The sequence below is a fragment of the Mastigoproctus giganteus genome, chromosome 2 (genome assembly GCF_048544385.1).
Source record: "Mastigoproctus giganteus isolate SK-2022 chromosome 2, ASM4854438v1, whole genome shotgun sequence".
NCBI lineage: Eukaryota > Metazoa > Arthropoda > Arachnida > Uropygi > Thelyphonidae > Mastigoproctus > Mastigoproctus giganteus.
In genome coordinates this window covers 78,296,122-78,314,790 of record NC_143576.1, presented here as the reverse complement: position 1 = coordinate 78,314,790, position 18,669 = coordinate 78,296,122, and the positions used below count along the sequence as shown (strand labels likewise).

The 18,669-nt window shown below is 39.4% G+C and overlaps 1 protein-coding gene across 5 annotated transcripts in view; it reads left to right on the top strand.

Moving 5' to 3' along the window:
- The window catches only part of Ih (hyperpolarization activated cyclic nucleotide gated potassium channel Ih), a 998,432-nt gene extending 980,020 nt beyond the window's left edge, over nucleotides 1–18,412 (top strand). For all 5 annotated transcript variants that reach the window (XM_090389226.1, XM_090389196.1, XM_090389207.1 and 2 more), the window contains one exon: nucleotides 14,202–18,412. In XM_090389226.1, coding sequence (XP_090245352.1) covers nucleotides 14,202–14,662 — 461 coding nt within the window. In that variant the 3' untranslated portion in view covers nucleotides 14,663–18,412. The remainder of the gene's footprint in view (nucleotides 1–14,201) is intronic.
- The last annotated feature ends 257 nt before the right edge of the window (nucleotides 18,413–18,669 follow it).

Genomic DNA, 18,669 nt, shown 5'->3' with positions numbered 1-18,669 from the left:
AGCAGTAAACAAACGGCATAATTATCAAGTGATTCCTTCTACAGATATCTGGTAAAATGCTGATTCAGTCACCACACACACAGTTTGTAAATACGCATATACTGAATCATCAGTAAAAAGTGTAATCAAATAGAATTAGATGAAAGGAGAAAAAATAAGCAAAAAAAAGCCTAAAATTATATAGTTGTATATAATTTTATGATTCAATAAACTGAAATTGTGATTCTAATAAGAGAAGAGTTTTACACACTGCAACGTATAAACGGTTGGTTTTTCAAGTTTTGATTCAAATAAGCAGTGATTCCTATAAACGAAATCCACTGTACTAAATTTGATTGAATTGTTTTCTGCAACTAAAAAAACATGATAAACTAATAAAAAAATTCTGCCTTGTACCTTTAAAACTCTTTCGCGTACGCGGGAGTATGCGTACCACACTCTGAGAAACAATGCCTTAAGATAAGGGTAAAAATATCGTGTATCTTCAATTACGAGCATGTGTGTGTCTGGGTAAATAAATAAATTTTCTGTTTATACTCGGGGACGACCAAACGGTCAGAGGAGTTTTACAAGATACACAGAATACAAGAAACAGCACCGTATTCAGCAGTCACGGGCTTGAACCCCGGTCACTCAAGGCACGTGTACTTATGCACCCGCGCGCCTGGCCACTAGGCTACGGGACCTTCGTTGCAATCAAACCTCTATTGGTCAGTAACCGAAAGCTAATACATAACAGCAGCAACAGCTGTTGGACATTTGTGGATGACCAGTGCTAGCAGTTAGGACTCAATCAAGTTGATAGTGATATATTAGCACTTATAATTTGGGTAGCATGAATTTTTAACAACCCTGTAGTAAAGGTCTGGGTTCGATTCTCATCTGAATGGGGGGAACACTTAATGCCTTTTTTTCCCTCATCATGGTTAGCAGTTCCTGGGCGAGGACCCTATAATTTTCCCTCGTAGAAACTCGATTTTTCATCCCGCCAGCAGGCTAATTAACCCTACACTACTTCGTTTACAAACATGTAAACGTTTCCAAGCTTATCTGCCTCGGACTGAATTTTTAATGTTCGTTCAAAATCTCACGGTAGCTTTCTATGTTATTTTTCATAATTAGCTATAACTTCATTTAGCTCTACATTTTACTTAAACTGAAGTAGTTAAAGTAATTTTGTTTGCATGTGTGTTTTAACCTTATAGTACAAACAAAACATGCTATAGCGTTAAAAATTTAGGAGTACGTTAAAGTTGTGGAAGAGAAATGACATCACATTTCTTCGGGTTTTTCAGGCAATGATGCTACTTCAAAACAATATAAAAATACATTTTCAGAATATTTCATTTTATCCGTAATGTTTTCTTTTAAAATTAAACTGTGGGCTGCTGTTTCTCTATCAGAAATTAATATTAAGAAAGGAATTATGTATTCTGCATTTTGACTTAAATATTGTCTGTTGGCTGCTTTTGTACAGTGGCTCCTAGAAATTAAACAGTAAACGGAAAAATCGAATTTATCAAAGTTTACTCCTTGCATTACAATAAATGCTGTATTATAAAGAGATGTAATTTAATATAGAATAAATGTGGACAAAATATTCAATAATTTAATGGCACTGTGCAATTGAACGTGGGTGCAAAATATGAAAGTGAATTGAACCTTTCGTGTTTGAATTATGATTTTCCTTAACGACAGTTCAAGCCTCAGAACGTCTTCCACATATTGTGAACGAGAATATAATGCCTTATTTAGATTCAGTGCAGTGCTGTGGATATACATTCCATCCCTCCCCCCAAAAAACGAACACATGCCTGCTTTTACATTGACGTCACTGCCATTCACTTCAATGGCATGTCGTGCCCCTTGCCGCTGTAACATACTCCATTGTCCTAGATAGACTGCAATAGGTATAGTCCTCCGTTCCTCCTGCAGAACAGCGACCAGTTGAGTAGGAGTGTTGGTTTGGCCCAACTCGAAGTTCCAATTTCTCGCATAGGTATTCCTTATGGTTTAAATCAGTACTCTGTGCTGGCCATTCTAACTTTGATACATTCATATCCATGAAGCATTCTCGAATAATACTGGTGGTATGGTAAAGAACCTTATCCTGTTGAAACAAACATTCGTCTGTACCGAAAAACTGCCACGTCGGGAGCATGGAACTATCCAAAATGTTATGGTAAATGTCGGCGTTCATAGTTTCCCGCACAACCACCGTCCTAGACCATACCATAAGAAACACCCCCACACCATAACCCTACCTCCTTCAGATTCCATTGTTGACACAACAGATTCCAGCATCAGACGTTCTCCAGGCATCCACCCCACCCAGCCAGAAATGTTACATCCAATAATAGCACCAATCTCAAAATCAGTGCCATGTAAACCTACCTGGGCCACTTGTTTATCCGGAAGATCCAATGGGCAATAAAAACAGGAGGTGTCCGGATACGTTTTGGAGCTGTGTATATAACCTATGACAAACCGTTCTTAATATATGGGCCCTCGCGGACAGCATAATGGATACAATCGTTGTCCTTCCACATAATGTAAAAAGTCTGGATTTGAATCCCGTCAAGACAGGGACGGATTTTTTCGCACCTTGGAGGAGTTAGGCGATTTTGGGCGAGAGGGTTTCACGGTGTTCTTTCCCCACAAACTCAATCCTATTATTCATCCTGAAAAATTTGCGTTTCTCTTTTTTTTAAGCCATTTTGCCTGTTTTTCTGGTTGCAAAACTCGAGTTTCCCGAAGGAAAGCCGTGCAGTCCTCGTCTGAGACCCAGTGCTTGGCCACACAGTGAAAATATCCCATAAAAATAACTCCTGTTTTAACGAAATTTGAACCCAGGTCTTTTCCACGCGGTATGGGCGGAACTGCGATCGTAATCACTGTGCTTTCGCAAAGGTAACAAAATAGTCAACCCGACCATAGATTACGTTTAGTTTACAGATGCAATACACTGACATCTCAAGTTTTCCATTAAAATACAATGAATGCTTAATTGCATATTAATACCGCTTCGGTAATCTTCATACACAAGTATTACTGAATTCATTAAAGATGATTTCGTATTCCAATCTATTCAGTCATTTACATCGGACCCACTGACGTGTCTATCAATTACCTTTAATCACCAAATACAATTCATGCTTTAGAATCCTCCTGTCCATGCCTTCCCTTATTCTACTAGCCAGTATAATGGCTGCCTTCTCTCCCACTTGATAAAATTAACGCTCTAACTTTGTTTGATTTTGTCACGGACACCTGGAATTTATTGAGACTTTTTCAAGCGAGTTTGGGTAACATGGTCTTAGCTGCAACACTTGACGCCCCGCAGCTTAAGTTACCCCTGCTCTAACTCTGGATATCTTTTTCGTAATGATTTCGCCCCTATAGTTCAGCATTTATATTTTATAGTGCTGCAGATAGCTGTTTAAAATATTAAGGACTTTTCCTCTTCTGATATTTTAACATTAGCTCTGAATAATTGCATCTGTTCTTTCAGGACAGTTAACTGCAAATAATTTAGGATTTTATAAAATTAGAGGCTATTAACAGTATTTATATATAATTTCCGTTATCGTTGTAACCTTAAATTAGTTTGTTTTTCAAAAGAATATTTTCTAAAAGCTTCAAATTGCTACGCTCATTACTTAACCAAGTTCATTACTTCGTTAAGAAACAGGCAGGAAATAACTTCAAATAACCATTGTGAGTGTAGAATGGATAGAAAATAGAATTTAAAATTTAAAATTAATAGTTTTTTTTTAAATAAAGAATAAAGCTTAACGTAAAGAATAAAAATTTCCGTTTATTTTAATTTCACCATCGTAGCAACACCAATTCTCAAATCGATCTGTTCAAAGAGCAGTAAGGCGTCAGACTCCTTCCTCTTTCCGATGCCATCACGTCTGGAGAAGTGAAATGATCCGTCTCCACCATCACCACGATTCAGTTAACTCACTACCGTGCCAGCATTTCGATGCACAGAGCACTATTTCCGAAACGGGTTTAACTTTCTCTTATCTAATAATAAGAGTAGAAATCGCGAGCTTTGTAGTTTCTCATTCATTTATGCGTGAAACTCGCTGTGCAAGCGTGTCCTTAGTACAGGAATTTGGTGAGCCCTCTTTGTACCTCTGTTGATTCTGCATCGAAAACAATGACGTAGGTAGAGAGGTAATAGATAACGAGAGTTAAGAATTTCCATTTGTTTAATGGTATCGTGTTATATTTAACACAAAACTGCATCGATGCTGTTTTTACAAAAGTATAGAAACACCTGAGATAGCCTGAAAACCTAATCAAATTCTGCTGTTGATTCATTCATTGTACCCATAGGAGTACACATGATCTCGCATCTACCGCGTATGGCTGTTATACAAGTAGATGAGACCGGGGTTACTTTTAACACTGGTTAATTGTAACACTTTTAAGTTCCCTCTTGCCATAGTTGCTGTACCAGTCAAGAGATGTTCGAGCAAAGCAGCATCATCGTGTGAACTATGGAACTGAAGAATTTTGTTTTATGCTACCACCATATTAAAACGTAGAATATTATTCGTATTTTAATTATTAGCAGTTTAAACTGATTTTGCAAAGTATTTGGCCTCGGGTGCCAAGCGTTATTGTGATCAAGCGATTCTCTGAGCTGTTTATAGAGCGTTTTTTCACTGCGACAGTTCTTGTTAATTTAAACAGTTTTTCTTGCATTCAAAGCAATTTTTCTTCAGTAAAGACACGCAAAATATATTCAATTCATTAGTATCACCAGCTGGATTGTCTAAGACTTTCCCATACCCACTGCACAAGGGTCCGATCTGATTCGCTTTTCCTTCGTTGTATTCACATATATGAAAAACTCCTTGTCCCCATTCTTTACTCTCTCTCTCTCTCTCTCTCTCTTAGCCAGAGCTTTCTCATACGGCTCAGCCTTGGCCCCTCTAACCTTCTCTGTGGTACTATTACAAATCAACTTGTAGCTGTTATTAGCTTCAGTACTTATCATCGCTCTGTAACTATCCCATGCTACCATTTTCTGCTCTATTTCACTTGCCAGCTCCTCATTCATCCATTTCGGCATCCTCCTGCAATATTTTCTTAATGGTATATATGTGTTCATGGCTTCTGTGATTTTTGCTTTAAAGATGTTCCATAAGTCAAGTGTAATCCGCCAAATTAATAGATGTCATACAGCGCATTAAACTGTCCAATCCCCTCTTCTGAAATGAAAACTCGTACCTTTACCATTAACTACCGCAATATCCTCCTTCATCTTTCAACTAACGACTGCATGATTACTACCTGCCAACGGTTCCTGTATTTTAAGCCATGTGATGTCATCTAATTCGTGAGTAATGATAAGATCAAAAATATTCTCATCCCTCGTATTTTCTCCAACACGGTAGTACAAATAATAATTATCTAGTTTAAGATTATTACTATAATTAATATCACTCATATACCACGTTAAATTAATAATATAGTAATATTAAGCTAATCGCCTAAATCATTATACAATTTGAGGTGACGTTTCAGGTATCTTACCGATACCCATCATGAGATCATGCTATTGGGGGACAGAGGGATATAAAGAGTTACAGATTTGAATATTACAATTCCAATAAGGTATATGTAATTGTAATAAGTTATACATATATGTAAGATGCCTGAAGCGTCACCTTAAATTGTATAGTGATTCAGGCGATTAGCTTAATAAACTATACTAGTTGTACCCGGCGTAACATACGCAATCTTTCTTATTATGGCGTAAATAGTTTAATTTATGTCCTTCGGTCTTCACCATTCTTGTTTAGCGTTGATATAATTCTACAGCAGTCACATGTGGAATATATTCATATGTCTCTATTTGCAGGTGGTTCCTCGTCTTCTCCAACAACCATTGCAGCAACCTCCGTTTTGGATGTAGCTGCATTATATCGTCCCTTATCTAAGTCCGGGTCTTCTATAAATGCCATGCGCACATGCATTGTTGAATTGGCCTAGGTTGTTTTATGCATTTGTTTATATGACTCAGCAACTTTGTCGCAGCATCTCGTCCAATTGTTGCATTACTTCGGCCATACACCCTTGGTTTGATTGTTTTTCAAGCCGTTGTGTTGTTGCTTCAGCAGAATCGAAAATATAAAGTTGTCCGTATCCTGGCCTATTTGCCTCGTTTCGATATAGCGGTGAGACAAAATGGTAAATCTGGCCATGTATTCTAAAGCAGATGGACCTTTTCCAGGCTGTGATATTTAATTTCTGCGCCCATTGATGCGAATGCCATTGCTGAGTTGTACTCTCGTATCTGTAGTTATTTGTTTGACGTGTATCCCCTGTAAGCAGCTCTCGTAATAGAGTAGGTATCTCAGACAGTGGGTCAAGTGAAATCTTTCCATCATTAGCATTAGCATTAGCATTAGCAGAGGCATATGATGCAAGAAAGCAAGCTTATTCAGCATCAGCCAAAAAAAAAAAAAAAAAAACCACTCCCATTTCACCCCTCCGTTCGTTCGAAATACCTGTCCAGTTGAGCTTTAAATTTGTTTAGGCTATCAACTTCAACAACAAGTGATGGAAGTCGGTTCCACCAACCAACCACCCGCTGGCTAAAGGCAAATTTCCGCACATCTATCCGACATCCGTCCTTCCTCAATTTGAATTTATGCCCTCTGAGGTGATTATTCTGAGAGAGATGAAGAATCCCATTGGCATTGAGCATGCTAAAACCATTCAAAGCCTTATACACCTCTATCAGATCACCTCGCCGGTGCCTAGTCTCCAAACTCTGTAATTTGCAAAACTTAAGCCTTTCTTCGTAAGAGCAACCCTTTGTTCCATTTACTAATCTTGTTGCCCTTCTCTGTACCCGTTCCAGCAGCTCTACATCCTTCTTGAAATGAGGCCTCCAGACCTGTATACAGTACTCAAGATGTGGCCTTACCATTGCCTTATACAAGGGAATAATCACCTCCTTATCCCTGCTAGAAAAATTCCTGTATATCATTGACAAGACACCATGAGCTACTCTTGCAGCTCGTCTGCACTGCTCAGAGAACTTCATATCTGCCTGCACAATTACCCCCAGGTCCTTTTCATTCTCCACCACTGTCAGTGTAGTACCGCAGAGTTGATACGTTGCTCTGGGGTTACTGTTTCCCATATGCAGCACTTTACATTTGTCGATGTTAAACCTCATTTGCCACCTCTCAGCCCATCTGTTCAACCTTTCCAGATCCTGTTGCAGCAGCATAGCGTCAGTATTGTCCTTAACGACCCTGCCAACCTTTGTATCATCTGCAAGCTTGGACATTAAACTTGATATCCCATCATCAATATCATTCATAAACACCGAAAACAACAACGGACCCAACATTGAACCTTGAGGAACTCCACTAATAACATTAGTCCACGTTGAGCAGTGTCCATTGATTACCACTCTCTGTCTTCTGCTACTCAACCATCCCCTTATCCATAGCAGCAATTTGCCTCCAATGCCACACTGCTCCAATTTGTGCAGCAGTCTTCCATGTGCAACAGTATCAAAAGCCTTTCTAAGATCCAAATATATAATATCAAAGTTATTCCCTGCATCCAGTTCTTTTGTGACTACATCATAGTATCCAATCAAATTGGTCAGGCAAGACCTGCCCTTATCAAAACCATGCTGCGTCTGAGCTATAACTGAATTCTTGTCTAGATGATCCTGCAGTGCTTCTTTAACCAGTGCCTCCATTAATTTACCTGGAACAGAAGTTAAACTAACAGGTCTATAATTACTTGTGTCAGCCTTTGATCCTCCTTTGTGAATTGGGGTTACATTTGCACATCTCCAGTCTATGGGCACCTCCCCTGAGTCCAAAGAAGCTCTCATAATTATGGCTAGGGGTTTGCATACTTCCTTTGCTGCCTCCTTTAATATAACTGGATAGATCCCATCCACCCCAGGTGCCTTTTTTATGTTTATCCTCAACAATCTCTCCTCCACTTTCCTCTCAGTTATTACAAAATCATCCAGCTCACTGCCAATGTTTACTTTACCTACATCATTCTCCTTCCTGAATAACTCCTCATGCGTGAATGTAGATGCAAAATACTCGTTTAGATTGTTAGCCACCTGAGCAGGATCCTCAACTGTTGAACCATCAATATCCAGTGGACCAATCTGATTCATCCCTTTCCTTTTCGAGTTCAAGTATGTAAAGAATTCTTTTCTGTTTTTCTTTGCATCCTTTGCCAAGGATCTTTCATAGTCTGCCTTTGCCTGCCTAATCTCCTTTGTGACTTGGTTACAGACCAACTTATATCTATCATAGGCTTCCATGTCACCCATTAATTTGTATGTATCCCATGCATTTTTCTTCTCTGCCACATGTCTCATTAGTTCATCTGACAACCATTTAGGCCTAAACCTTGAACAATATTTCTTAGTTGGTATGTAAAGCCTGGTAGCCTCCAAGATTAGTTCCTTGAATGCTTCCCATTTTGAGTTTGCTGTTGGTAACATCATCAGTTGGTCCCACTGTATAGAATTTAAATACTGTCTCAGACCATCATAGTCGCCTTTACGAAAACAAAAACCCTTCCCTTTACCTCTGATGGTAGTTACCTCCTTGAGTAAATCCCACTTCAACACACTGTGATCACTGCCACCTAGTGGTTCATTTATCTGCAGGTTCTTAATGCATGAAGAATCACTACTGATAATCAGATCAAGAGTGTTGCTCCCTCTTGTTGCCTCACGAACATGCTGATGTAGAAAACAATCATCCAATAAATCCACAAAAGCCTTGCTAGTGTGCGAGTGACCAACCCACAAATTCCAGTCAATATCTGGGAAATTAAAGTCCCCCATTATAAGACTCTCTGATTTACTGGCCCACTCTATTTCCCTGTACAATATCTTATTATACTCATCAGAGTCATTAGGCCTATAGCACACTCCTACTCTCAATTTTGATTTCCCTATGCTTATGTCACACCAAACTGACTCGACACTGCCCTGTCCATCGATGTCGACTGGCTTCACTTCCTTGGACTTTATGTGTTTCTTAATTAATAGCATAACCCCTCCTCCCCTCCTGTCCTGTCTATCCTTTCTATACACATTGTATTCCCCAAATTCCAGTTCCACATTACTTATATCTGTGTGACACCACGTCTCTGATATCCCAACAATATCTGCCTTTGATGTTTTGAGCAATACCTCAAATTCATCAAATTTATTTACCAAACTCCTAGCATTGGTGTACACGCAGGTATACATGCACCTGTTTCTATTCTTAGCTACCCTAACACAACTCATGTGTTTACTTGTACCGCAATGACTACCAGCAGTCTCTGAAATATCCTGCATCTTGTTTTTCAGACTTCTGCTCATTTCAATAGAAGCAGTGCAAGAATCACTTCCACCTCTGCCACTGGCTACTGTTAATCTATTAGTCCTTGTATCCCCCCAACTAGCAGTTTTCCGACCCACCTAACACTGCCTCGACAGCATCAGCAAAAATTCTTGCACCCTTTCTATTTAAGTGTATCCCATCCCTGTAGAAGCAATCTCTCCTGTTAACAAGTACAGTCCAGGCTGAAAAAAATTCTACCCCTTGAGCCTTGCACAATCCCTCCAGGGCCGAATTGATCGACAAGGCTCTCATCATATACTCCCTCCTATCGTGTCTGGGCAGAATTGCAGACACTTTCAAGTTCAACCCTAATTCACGGCTTTTTTTCAACAGTGACCTGTACTTGCTAAGTAATTCCGCCGGTCTCCTACTCTTAATATCATTAGTGCCAACGTGTACAACTATATCACTTTTTGTGCCCTTAAAAGATGATATCCGCTCTACAACGTCATCAACCTTTGCCCCTGCCAGACATACCCTGGTCCTATTCCACCTATCCTTTTTACAACGTATGTTCCCCGTTTCCCTGACAATAGTGTCACCAACAACTACTAGTTCCTGTGGGACCAGCGCATTCTGCCTAGGGGGCTGCTTCTGTGTTGCCTGATGACCAAGTGCAAGCTCTGGCGTTGATGTGGGCAGCTGAGAGCTTGATGGGCCCCTCAATTTATTTCCTTCGAGGGCATCCACCCTGTCCTTCAAGCTCTCATAAAGGCCCATAACAACGCTGAGTTGTCGCCTGATTTCCTTGCACTCCTTACATCGTGCACACACAAAGACATCCCCCTTGGCAGTATCATGTCCCGTACCCGACTGCCCCGCAAACATCAAGCAAACAGTGCATTTTAATAGACTGTGATTCAGAGGGCAACTGCCCCCCTCAGTTCTCCCCTGAACCACAGCACTCCCATTAGCTTGAGCCTTTTGCTTTGCTGCTCTGGTCAGAGTCATGATTCCGATTTAATTCAATAAAATTCAAAACAAAAATTAAATCCTTAAGTTATATCCCAAAACAGTTATGTTATATATATTTTTTTTTCGGTATCTAGTGTTTTCTACGAGTTCCCTTTATACAACTTCCGTATCACGTGTACCACTATAGTTATGTATTAATTATTTGTTACGATTAAGTCGTTATATATATATATATATATATAGAGTTAAAAGTACAATTTAATTGACAATAAAGTTTATCAAGATTAATAGATTTACTGATTAACTGACAATATTATATTATGCACTATACGACACTAAGCTCATGCTATCGTGTAAAAATGGGGAATTCACGAACGGTATTTCTACGGACTCGTAAGTATTGATTAGCTTCCAAATCTCGCTATCTCAATTTAGAATAAACTAAGGATCCTGACTAGGTCTATAATCTACTTATAGAAGATAATTTGATATAACAGTTGGTTAATAAATCGACTAAATTTGGTTAAAAAAAAAATTTGGTTTGTGACACGTGGATTTGATACCGTTACCGATACTAAGTAATATCTACAAAATCTTTGTCTAAGTAAAACTTTAAACTAAGTATCGTAACTAGGAATATAAAGCTACTCTAGAAAATAAGTTAATATGACAATTTAAACTAATAAAGCAGAAAATAAATCAGGAAAAACTTCTCTGTTTGAAGAGCTTTAAGGAGCAATGTCCGCACAGGCTAACCTCGCACCCAGATTCTGACAGCATTTAGTGTATTTATTCGATGTGTTTAATCATGTCCCCAATATCTTGCATTGAAATGCTCACAGTTGTAACACATATTTCCTATGTCGTGTTCTTCCACATTAATCACAGCTTGTTGATTATTCGCATCCAGTATTTCTGTTTGATTAGTCCTACGGCATTTCGCCCATCTTCTCATTTCCAATCTTGCTTCTCTTTCTTCAATGTTTTCTGTCCGTCTTCGTAGTCATAGAGTCTCTCTTAGTCTATCAGAACTCTTCTCTAAGGTTTCATTAGCATTTCTTCTACATTTTCTCAAAGTTCTTACACACCGTTCAGCCATTTTTACACTTTTTAAAACTTAGAACGGTTTATTAATATTGAAGACAGACAAAATAAACATACATCGATAGCTTTCAGGCATAGGTTGCCTTTCTTCAGTCGAAAAACGTTAGTACAAAAATTAATAAAGAATGCCCGGTGTAGTGGTCGTGCGAGGTGAACCGCGTGAATGGGTGCTGGCAACAATTAGCAGTTGGAAAATTTGGGCAGCGTACTTAAGTGTTTTATATGCGGTATATAGATTATTAATTTCCCTTGGTATATGAATGGTATTAATCATAGTAATAATCTTAATGGAAAACATCCACGTAACGTCCTTTCCTAACCATATTAAATCAACTAGTTTATTTTAAAAACATTTTCCCCAAGATGAGTTTCCGTTCCACTTATTCCAGTCAATTTGGGGCAGATTGAAGTCACCCTAATAATACATTCACGCTTGTTTGACTGTTTATGTATTTATAATATTCATTTATGTAATATTGTTAATTTCTATGTCTGTCGAACTTAGGTAATTTCTTAACTGTTACTCTCCTTGTAAATTAGAAAGAAACCTCCTAGCTTGCAGGCCGTTTCTGGGGTAAATCTGATTTAAATTAAAATAATAATAATAATAATAATAATAATAATGTCTTGGAAGATGCCGTTTCTGTCCGGAATGCAACATGGCAGGGTGCACATGGTCTCCTAAGAGCTGACTGTAGACTTCACCAATGAAACGTTGGTCTTTACGCACGAGGGGTCCTAGTTCTTGTATGTAAAACATGCCCCATATTAAGCAACCACCGCCACCTGCCTGTATAGTGGGTACCATACACGATGGGACCGTGGAGTTGCCCACTCACGAAGGCATCCGTCGGTGTGTTACACCAGGTATTTGGACTCATCCAACCAGCACACTCTTTTCCAGTCCTCCAGTGTCCAACCTGCATGTTGTTAACACGACAGCATTTGCCGTCGACGATGATCAGCGGTGAGGAGAGTATGTCTCTTCGGTTGTCTGCTGTGGAAACCCATACGTCTGAGTCTGTGGCACATCGTCATTTTGGAAAATTTTTTGCATTCCCCATATTTGTTGCGATGCATACAGTGACCTGTCGTTGAGCACGTCGCGTGGTATATTACTATAAACACCTTAATTGTTACTTTCACTGATTCAGTACTGTATGTCTCAGCTTACAATTTACTTAACTCTAGTTCAACCACTAATAAATAATCAAGTATTGTGTGACACAGGCAGTTTGCTGTTATGCTATTAAACCCCCCCCCCCTTTTTTTTTCTTATGAAGGGAGAGAGAATATATTCCTTGGGGAAACAACATTTATTCCAGCGACCGGGGTGACCAGTACAGGTATTTTAGGTTTAAAAGTTAAATCACGTACTCACAAATCTTTAGAGTTTTCATTACATTCCCTGGAATCTGTCGTCTGGACTTCCGACCACTTCTTCGGCATCGGATTGGCGGGTCCGCTTTGTTGTTTGAAATCTGGTGTCTTAGCAAGCCCTTTGCCATCCTTTTTTCTTTCCCCCTTTTTTTTTTCTTTTTCGTTGCAACTCCTTCATCACCAGGAGTTGCATATAGACTATGCACACTATATGCAACTCCTTCATCACCATAGTGGTCAGGCGCGCAGGTGCATAAGTACACGTGCCTTGAGTGACCGGAGTTCAAGCCCGTGACTACTGAATACTGTGCTGTTTCTTGTATTCTGTCTATTTTGTGAGGACCGTTTGGTCGTCCCGGAGTATAAACAGAAAATTTATTTATTTATTTATTTTATAAAACCATCGTTAGCGCATTATTGACAACACATAATAAACTTCCCCACTATTTCGGCAACCCCTGTTCCGCGCCAACCTCCTTTTCCCCACCACTACAGTTCACCCCCTGTGCAAAACTGCTGCTCTCCCCCAGAAAAACCCGCCAATTTTTTTTTTCAAATCCCTAGCTCCCTCTATTAATTTTCCAATTCATTTACCTTTCATCCTCCTACACTTTCAAGTTTTCCGTGTTGGTTTCTACCCGCTAGACAGTTCCTAATATCCTCCTTTCCGAGGACAATGACAACCCTTGACCTTCCTTAATTAAGCTGTGCACTGCATTCGATACATTCCATAGGAGATTACCCAAGTTAGTAAGCCAAAGGCTTATATATTTCGTATGCTTCCTTCATTCCTACCAGCCCCCATTTTCAGTCCTGTTTACTCAAAACCAAAGAAATTCAAATGCTAGACCGAAGACCCAACTTCAACGAAGTCCAAATTCAGAGAAAAATATTTCGAGAAAATTACGCAATATGAGCTAGGTCACTGATGGGCCTAAAACCGAACAACAACCAACCAACCATCCAACAACAATTGACTTATCATCACTCCTGGTCGAGATACTTGTCTTTCTAGCCCTCCTGCTTGCAGACCACTTAGACGGATCTCTGTTTTGTAGTAGCCCATGGATTTTCTGACAGTTGCACTACAACGAGGTATAAAATATGCAATTAAAATAAGTGGTCGGGGATGCCACTTGAAGAATTGATAAACGTCGTTAGCTAAAGTAAGTATAGGGACAATAGAAAGATTTATAAAGAATCAAGAACAGCCGGATAGAGAATAGATAAATAAGGATTTTGATAGAAAGTATGTATTTATGCATATTATAAATAAAACCCATATATTCTATTATGAATATCGCAGCTTCTTGCATGGCCTGTTTTCATTAAAAGCATAACGTAACTTGTTTTTAAATTTGCTGTTGTAATACGAAGTTTCTTCTTTTTCAGAGATCTGTCTCTTGACGAATGCGCGGAGAGTTGCCAGTGTGCGAGCAGAAACTTACTGTAATCTGTTCTCCCTGTCGGTAGAACACTTCAATGCCGTCCTCGACATGTATCCCTTGATGCGCAGAACGATGGAGTCTATAGCGGCGGAACGCCTAAACAAGATCGGCAAAAATCCAAGTTTGGTGAGCAACAGGGAGGACTTGCAGAACGACTTAAAAACTGTCAATTTGTTCCTCCAGTCGGCAGCCAGTCCTTCGGGAAGTGAGGACTCCACGCGAGAGAAAGACTCTAAGAACACTCTGGGACTATCAGTTTCCAGAGGTATCCCTCGACCCAAATCGGAGAGCTGTTTTCCGCGAATGGAACTTGGAAAGCCGGAGCAGCCAGCGACAATGCACAGGTCCGAGACTTTCTACCAGTCCAGCAGTAGCACTCCTGCCGAGACGACGTTCCATGCGTGAACCCTGCCTTTCCCTCCCCCACTTCCGGCCGCTTTAGAAGTAGTTCGTGGTCGGGGAAACACCGACCGCGACAGCAGTTAAGAATCGTGTCTAATCCCGTAGTCGCCTGGAACGAGGATAGTGTTGCCTGAAGAGAGCTATCTTCGGGTCGGGAGGGATCAAGACCTGGCGCATTTTCTGCCTTTGTTCGACAGCCCTAGGTTTCAAGGACGCCTGTGTTGTCTTCTAGAGAATTATGGAACATCACGTGACATCTTGGACTGAAAACACTCGGTGCTAGGTATTGTGAGCTAAGTAAAACAGCGTGGGCCGTTCTCGCGTGCGTCCGCGACCCGGCATATGCAATACCAAATACTTGCCTATTGACAGAGAAAGCCACGCCGTAATGACGCACCTTAGATGTGTAGCCATGCTACTCTAGCCTATAGAGCTACAGGAGCTACTTAGGCCTAGCTATCCCTAGTATTTATAATACGGCCTAGGCTCTCTACTCTTCCAGTGCCTCCCTCTTCTTAATTCAATGGCAACGTAGAATTTGCACTAAGTACCACGATGTGTATTGGGGAACTGTCCTTCCCCCATTTCCTTTTTCTTCTGCCCCCCCAACAAATGTAGCCTTCGCCGTACTTAGTCGAAACTACGCTGCTACTGCGGTTGTAGGTTGTTTATTTAATCAAGTAGAGACTAGTGTCGTGTGCTAACATCGTAGGTCAATCGCTGCCCATAATTTAGCGCTGGGAAAGCGACAAAGACCGAGCAGAGTGTACGTTAACCTTTTTTATTTTAGCTACATTCCACGGTTCCCCCTCCCAGCTAAATACTGATGTGCTGTGAGAAGCGCAGTAGGTATCAATAAATGCTTATTTCCGATTATGAAGTAGGGCTCTCGATATGATTCGTGTAGGATTACCAACTGCACACAGCTTGAATTGAAGTCGCTTTTATGGTCGTGCAGGTATAACAGATATTAGTATCACAGAGATAACAAAAGATAGCATCGCAGGAATCAAAGAGTACGCGAGAGAGTGGTGTAACTACGACCATTTACCATATGATAATCAAGATGGTAAGATATAAGGTAACCGACTGTGTTAGGTTTCTCTTCCTGAGAAGACATCTTTGGTAATATCTGTGCCTTCTGTTCGGCACTTTTTTGACGAAAGCCTTCTTCTTCAAAAATAAATTCTTAAAAAAAAAAAAAAAAAATACCCTCATTATGGGAAGAAAGTTTTCGTTTTGGTGCTACCCTTCCAAAAACCATAGCATATTTTACATAACCAAAATCATGGAAGAATGACCTCTGGTGTACATTTGATCCTTAACTTTCAATCCCTGCTGGCCACAAAAGGTCAGTACTGTTTTCTCCACCGCCCAGTGTTGTGTTCCAGCAAGGTTCTTGCTGTGACTCACAAGCAAAAAAAATAAAAAAAAGCCTAATATGGCTATCGCCTTGTTTTCTTTGTACAGACTTCACAGTGTGTGTAAACCATTAGCTGAAGACTCAGTACACTAGGAAAAAAATAATTCTACCTCCTTAAACACAGGAGATAGAAAGAAGGGGAGATCCCATTATGTCTCCATGACTTCATTGTGTTTATGTACAGCTGTTTGGTAGTATTGGCGCCTTGTAGAAAGTAGTTTGTGGTAAAGTTCTTAAAAAGGCGATTTAAAAAAGCCGTATAAATACAGTTACATATACATATATATATATGCGTATATATATATATGTATACATAAAAAAATGCTGTGCACATCCCTCAGTGCTACGTGAATTGCAGCTATGACATACTGGGGACAATTTATAGTTTAGTCGCTTTATTCAGGGCGAACATACCTTTGGAGAATGTACTTGGTTTTTAAAACCCATTTGAAAAACAACCGATGAGGAATGTGTAGTGTTAAGAATCTCTAGAGGTGCTCATTTACTTGTGATTATGATGAGGCGATAAGATCTCCTTGATATATATGTTTAGCCCTATAATCCTACCCATTAACGAAAACAATATTTCATTTCATAAGTTGAGTTGTGTTAGTAGTGATGAGACGTAATCAGAGATATATGCAAGCAATAATAATATGTGTTAAAATGTGCAGCAAGAGATTAGAAACAAGGGACGACTGCGTAGCGTTACCTAACTTCCCCCAATAAACACTCCAACCATGAGTGGAGTCGCCCATATAGAATAGGGTTTGTGTATAGAGCACATTAGGCAGAAAAAAATAAAAAAAAAACACTTCCGATTTGCCGCTAGTGTACATACTTCTAGCAAAGCTGCAATGATCTGAGTCTGTGATGTACATATTCCAAGGAGTATAGATCAATAATTTAGGACTTTGATACTGTAGAGATGACATATTATTCTCTGTGCATCGTTGTTGATTTTTGCATACGAACCCCCCAATAACAAAGAAGTGATAATTTCGGTTTTTTCATCTGCACGACCTCTACGTTGTCAAAACTTTGTTACACACATATACACAAACTTTGTTACGTCTCAATGAGTTCTGTCATTTTATTCTCTCGATCGTATCTTAATCTCACGTTTGTGTTTTTTTTTAGCAATAGTAAGGCGATAAAAGTCGCTGTTGACATGACTATTTTTCGCTAAGGGTGTAAAGATTCGATGGAAAAACTCCATCTGTTGGTCATTGCTGACGTTTTGGCTCCAGAAGGTAAGGAATGAATTTTTTTATGTCACTGTCTCGAAAGAATGGAGCATATTGATGTTTCACAATTCTAAGCATTTTGTGAAGAAAAATACATTCACGGATTAGTTTTCTCAAGGTTCATTAACCAATTCAAACAATCATGTACAAATCATTGGACACCATTGTGTCTAGGGTAGCGATGTGTATTTGTCGAATTCGTTCCTGTATGGAATTCGTATCTGTAGTCTCTGGATTTTCTTCGCCCGCTTCTTATTTCATTGATACGATGAGGTCTTAGGAAATAAGTATTTTTTTTCACAACTGCAACTATATATTTTAGAGCTCCAGCTTTGAGGAGAACCTCATTTCTGCTTACAAATTATGAAAACAGCAGATCTTAAAGATTTTATACTAGTACAAGATCAGAATACAGTGTCAAAAACATTTCGCGAGTCACCTGCGAGAGAGCATATTTATTTTTTCAGATCAATTTGTACGGAATGTTCTGCGTGTGAACTAGATTGCCACCGTGGATCCTCCTCTACTGGTTGTATAATTTTGTAAACGAGAGAGCGTCGACATCTATATTTGATATTGATACGAGCGAATTGTATTAAAAGTATCCACAGGTAGAGCTTATATTTACAAATATGTAGACGATAGATCATTTCATAATCGTACTGTTTCGGGGGATTTTTTTCTATTGCGCGTTTATAGTTGCAGAAAACTAACGCGATATTTATATGTGCATTAAGTTCCGAACTGGAGATGGCGAAGAATATGTACATGTTTGCATTTTAATAACACGATTATTCAACCTACAAATCTGCTTAAGCGTTGAAATTTCGAAATCCCTAGAGGATGAATTTATTTGTACCACCATCCTCGAATTCCATATGATACATCGAGTGCATCGCATGTGTATTATTTCGAGCAGATGCTCTCCCAAAGTTATAAAAATGTTTTCTAATTATGTATATTGAGGCTGAAATACATATTTTATTCGAATCCATTTTACCGTGTGTTTGTGCTGCCCTCATGTGGTTGTTACTATAATTTTTTTGCACTCAAATAAACTGGGATAAGTCACTTGTGGAAATAGTGGCCAAAACGTCAGCAAATACATGATTTTAGACTTCTCTAAAGTTGAGAGATTTGTGTATGACGAGTGTTATTTTTGCAGCACGAAAATGATTTTGTGTAAGCAAGCTTCATCAATAAAGGTCATTATTTAAGGCACGTTGTAGTTAAGTTTTCTTTATTCAGTGAAAGCACCTTTATTCAGGATCCACAAGAAATGTAAAAGCTTCAGGACGAGGGACTGGGATTCATAATATGAAGCGTACTGTGGCTGTATT